We start from the raw sequence: 4998 nt of genomic DNA, 5'->3' as shown, positions 1-4998 counted from the left end.
GTGTGTGTGTGTGTGTGTGTGTGTGTGTGTGTGTGTGTGTGTGTGTGTGAATATATTATGAATTGTGAACTACATGCTACAGTTTATTATCAGCTATCATACAAATTACATTTATAGTTAGCAGCAGACAGTGTCACTAAAGGGTATATCTGTTTCAAAATGGTCACAGTTTAACTCCAGGCTTTGTCCGTCAAACTGCTGCTGTTACACAGTTTGACAGCGAACATAAAAATGTGTTGGGCTGTTAAACCTGCATGTTGTGCTATGCTGTTAGTTCTGTTATCAGGGTATTAATCTCAGCTAATGAGTACCAGCACATTCAAGGTTGAATAAGTGACTCAAAAAGTGGTACTTCCAAGCTTAAATTACTCGTCATCACAGACAAGCTGTGTGTGTTATGAACCAGAGAATCACTGCAGTTTGAAGGAATAATAGATGTTAATGTGCATAAACTAAATGAGCAGTAAAGTAGCAGAAAAAGCTTCCATATCACCTTGTTAGGAATCGTCACGCAGGAAGTATAAAGACTGCTCAGCAAAACATGTTTAAGAGACCAGCTCCGCTCATATGCGTTTCAGTATTTTAGCTTTCAATTGTTCTTATTGCTACTAATTGAGAATACATGTGCCTGTGTCACAGAGTTTTAGGCAAAAACTGTTAAATTTCAATAATAAAAAATGGTGACTTTTAAGCAATTTATATGCAAAATTTCCTTAAGGAAAATGATTTTTTATTTCTATTAACCAAAAACATTAATCCTTTTATTCACTGTTTCCATCCAGCAGCCTAACACAAACTGTAATAAAGTTTAGTTTTATGTCACCTTTTTCTTTAACAATGCCTTATTTAGTCAATTATGAAACTGATTTATCAGCTTAAGTAATTTTTAACTTTTGGATGGATCGTTTTTGATCAGACAGAAATTCTTTTGTAATTCAACACTTATCCAATATTAGCAGTTTGTAAAACATCTCTCATCTTATCACCTGTTTAAGTAAAGTGACAAACTGAAAAAAATTGTCAGTATAATGTTTATTCATGTGTTTCATAGCAGGTAGGTTCAGTTTTTTCATGACACTGGTTCCTCCCTCTGTCATGTCCTTCCTGAGAAAGAAGAGCTGTAAAAAATGTCTGTTAATTAATAATAAGATGTTTAGAGGGCAGAGTACATTTTCTTGCAGGGTGTTTCACAACTCAGCATTTGCCAGTTACGTTAAGGAGGAGACACAATAAGTAAGTCATTAGCGTTTCTTTTCTTCGAATCATGCCATTTCTGTTGCAGTTTCGTTCAAAATTGTTTCGCACACKAGCAGTCTGTGGTCTTATTTTGAAAGTCTTATCTCTCAGAGCACACTGAGGCACAACCTGAAATCGCATTCCTGCATGTTTAAGTTGCATGAAGTTGTATTTCTCACCGGTTCATGGATTGAAACGATCAACTATCTTTTTTAGTGGAAGAAGACAATGCCCAACTCAAAAATGTTGCTCAGACTAGTGAAAATGGCATCGACAACCAGGCTTTTGAAATAGAGGTATGTATCTTTTTTTTTAATTGTCTTTTGCTCAATAAAAGCAATATATTAAAATACATTTGTTGCTTTTATTTTGTTAGGAGGAGAGCACTGCTGACACTGACAGTGTCAAAAGTCAGCCAAAAAAATCTAAAAAGGGATTAGGATCATATCTGAGGTCTGTCAGCTTGAGTCGTTTCTGTTGTGTAATAAAATGGTTTTACATTTATAGTAAAAGCAGTATTTCAATGCAGACTTGTTTAATATATAAATACTGTGCGATACTGTGTGTGTGCTACTGAATTAGTTAATGCCAAACTATTTGTCTTGATGCACTGCAAACATAAATAGTTATTCTGCATGAATATTATGAATGGATAGCTGGATAGTAATAATTTAAAACTGAATTGTTGAAAATACAAAATATAGTTTTAACAAATTAAAATGTAAGCATAWTTTTTCACAGTTTGACTCAACATGTGACTTGTTCTGCTTTCCAGTTATGTGTCCAAGCCACTTAATGCCACAGAGAATTATGTCAAGGCTCACTCAAAACCCCTCAAATACATTGTCCTGGGCGTACTTGGAGCAGGTAATCCAAAGTCTGACCAAATGGCAGTGGTTTATTCAAATCTGAATAGAATAGAATAGAATAGAATAGAATAGAATAGAATAGAATAGAATAGAATAGAAAACCTTTCTTATTTTAAAAAGTGGATGTTTTCCTTCTGCAGGATATGTGGCGTACTTCATCGCAGCTTGTGTGCTGGATTTCCAAAGGGCCACTGCCCTCGTGGTCCTCACCTGTTTGGCAGTTGCTGCCAAATCCTATGAACTCATCAAGAAGTACCTGGGGAAAAAGATCAGTCGGTGTTTCAAGCCCGCAGTCAGATGCTTTAAATCCAACTTGAAATGGCTAAAATGGTGATTGGATTTATTATCATTTTTTAAACCAACTTATTGTTTGACGCATGTTAGTAATTTGGGATTGTGCTACTTTTTTGTGTGTTTCACAGGGTTTTCATTGCAATAGTGTTTATCCTGCTTGTGTTGTGGCTTGTATTAGATACGAGCAATCGTCCCGAGCAGCTTATCTCCTTCGGGGGTGTGTGCATGTTTATTGCGCTGTTATACCTGTTCTCGGCACACAGGGCAATGGTGAGTTTTCACTGAGTCAAAGTCTTATCAGAAATGTGTTTCCTCTTCAGTTACAGCTGTTTTGGAACGTGTTTGGTTAATATAGGTCCAGGTATCTGTCATCTGCTTATCTGYTACTTTGAATTTCACTTGGCCTGGTGCCTTTTACAGATTTATCTGACATGTTTCTTTATTAAAACATTATAATTAAAKGAAACTACCTGACATGGTGGGGCTATTAATTTATTTTTGGTAGCAATTCATTTTTCAGTTGACCTGTATCAGGTAACAGTTGTATCAGGTACTACATTAGTACTTATGGGGTATGTACCCTGCACCAGGGTATGCACACATATTAGACAAGTACATTATGGTCCCAGTAAGTACACACAGGATAATTTCAAAGTAGAAAATACACAAAGATACAAAATAAGAAAAAAATGTATTTGCTATTGTTTTATTTGTTAAAAAAGAGTAGGAAGAAGCAGAAATTTAATTAACCATATATATGTATATTTGTACAAGTGACTTNCACAATACACATCGTTTGAATTAGGAGGTAAATTAAAGGTTTGATCCCCCATCACTCAAAATTTGTACTTCCGCAAAAGAGAATAAAAACAACAGGTAGGAGTGGTTAATTTTTTATATCTTATATAAACTAAAATCATACATTTTCTAATATATTTCTCATATTTAAACATGGAAGATACAAAATTTAACTGTAGCAATTTGTAATGATGACGTTAAAACAGGGAAAATGCTAAAACAACAAAAAAATATTATGTTTGCGTTGTATGATTTGAACACTGCTGATGCTATTATTAGGTATTTACCATGTATTACTACCCTCTCTCCCTTTTCTTTAGGTATCATGGAGACCAGTGCTTTGGGGTCTGGGGTTGCAGTTCTGTATCGGCCTTTTTGTTATAAGAACACAACCAGGACTTGTTGCTTTTGACTGGCTCGGAAAACAAGTGCAGGTACAACATTTAAAAATATATTCTTATTTTTTTTTATTTTTCTAACCAAAATATATTATTTTACTGTAAAAACAAAATCACTATTAAGTCAGAGTACCAGTGCCTTTATTACAAACCATCAAAATACACATCCAGTACTCACTTTCAAACAAAACATTTGAAAATATTACGACAAATAAAAGAATGAAAATAACACTAAACTGCAAACATCACACCAATGCATGTTTTTAAACAGATTTATTACCCATTGCATATGTTATTTGCTAATAGCCACTTATCTACTACTGTCCAGTACTATTTATCTGAATGGATCATATAAGTTTATCTTTAGAACAACTTTAAAGCCATCCAAAGGTTGAGGAAGCTGATTGTGAACATGTGTCTCTTAATTACTTTTTAAAGTGTAGTTCAACTCACTACTCAGCTGTAACTTMATTTCCTGTAGTAAAACATAATGACTTCTTACTTTTTTTATTCATGGATTGTTAAAATAAATAATYGGCCTAAACAATAATTTTTGTTTTTCTTTGTGTGATCACAGGTTTTCCTGGACTACACTAAAGCAGGGTCAGAGTTTGTTTTTGGTGACCTGCATGTTRACATTTTTGCTTTCCAAGTAAGTGAACTCGTGGATTCAAGCACACTCAGTGTGGATCTTGAAAGTGTTTAAAYGCAGCTTTGTGTTTTCTCCCCAGGCCCTGCCCATTGTTGTGTTCTTCAGCAGCGTGATGTCGGTCCTCTACTTTCTAGGAGTCATGCAGTGGCTCATTTTGAAGGTAAAAACATGTCCCTTGAAGTCTCCTTTATGTTCCTGAAGGTCTGGGTATGTGTCGCACTATGTGTGCAGTGAGATCCTGTAACCCTTTTTTTTGTCCACGCAGATCTCATGGGTTATGCAGATAACGATGGGAACCTCTCCCACTGAGACCTTGAGTGTGGCAGGCAATATATTTGTTGGGCAGGTACTCTGGATAAGACCTCATGTCTTTGCAACACTTTGAYGCTCGTTTTCTTGATACTGAAGCTTTGTGACAAGAGAAGGCAATCACAAATAACTATACAAAGCAAAAATGCAAAGTCACTGCATGTTTTTTTTATTGTTTTACGTGTGTTTGTGCACTTTAGACTGAAGCTCCGCTGTTGATTCGCCCATATTTGAAGGACATGACCAAATCTGAGATCCATGCTGTTATGACGGGTGGATTTGCCACCATAGCAGGCAGTGTTATGGGAGCGTTCATCTCATTCGGGGTGAGAAAACATAGTTTTCATACTATCAAAAGACATGCACAGAAAGGTGATAAGTAATATATATCTACTGTATATATCTATATATCTATATATCTATATCTATATCTATATCTATA

At 35.3% G+C, this 4998-nt stretch overlaps 1 protein-coding gene across 1 annotated transcript in view; it reads left to right on the top strand.

Moving 5' to 3' along the window:
• Positions 1–1202: 1202 nt before the first annotated feature.
• Positions 1203–4998, top strand: part of slc28a1 (solute carrier family 28 member 1) — an 8711-nt gene continuing 4915 nt past the window's right edge. Inside the window, exons 1-11 of the mRNA XM_014003563.1 lie at positions 1203–1233; positions 1453–1532; positions 1613–1689; positions 2012–2103; positions 2246–2435; positions 2528–2669; positions 3518–3631; positions 4173–4247; positions 4327–4407; positions 4513–4593; positions 4757–4882. Of these exons, the coding sequence (XP_013859017.1) occupies position 1233; positions 1453–1532; positions 1613–1689; positions 2012–2103; positions 2246–2435; positions 2528–2669; positions 3518–3631; positions 4173–4247; positions 4327–4407; positions 4513–4593; positions 4757–4882 (1059 nt within the window). The 5' untranslated portion in view covers positions 1203–1232. The remainder of the gene's footprint in view (positions 1234–1452; positions 1533–1612; positions 1690–2011; positions 2104–2245; positions 2436–2527; positions 2670–3517; positions 3632–4172; positions 4248–4326; positions 4408–4512; positions 4594–4756; positions 4883–4998) is intronic.

This window comes from Austrofundulus limnaeus, unplaced genomic scaffold (assembly GCF_001266775.1).
Source record: "Austrofundulus limnaeus strain Quisiro unplaced genomic scaffold, Austrofundulus_limnaeus-1.0 Scaffold19, whole genome shotgun sequence".
NCBI lineage: Eukaryota > Metazoa > Chordata > Actinopteri > Cyprinodontiformes > Rivulidae > Austrofundulus > Austrofundulus limnaeus.
This window is presented reverse-complemented; position numbering and strand designations above follow the sequence as displayed.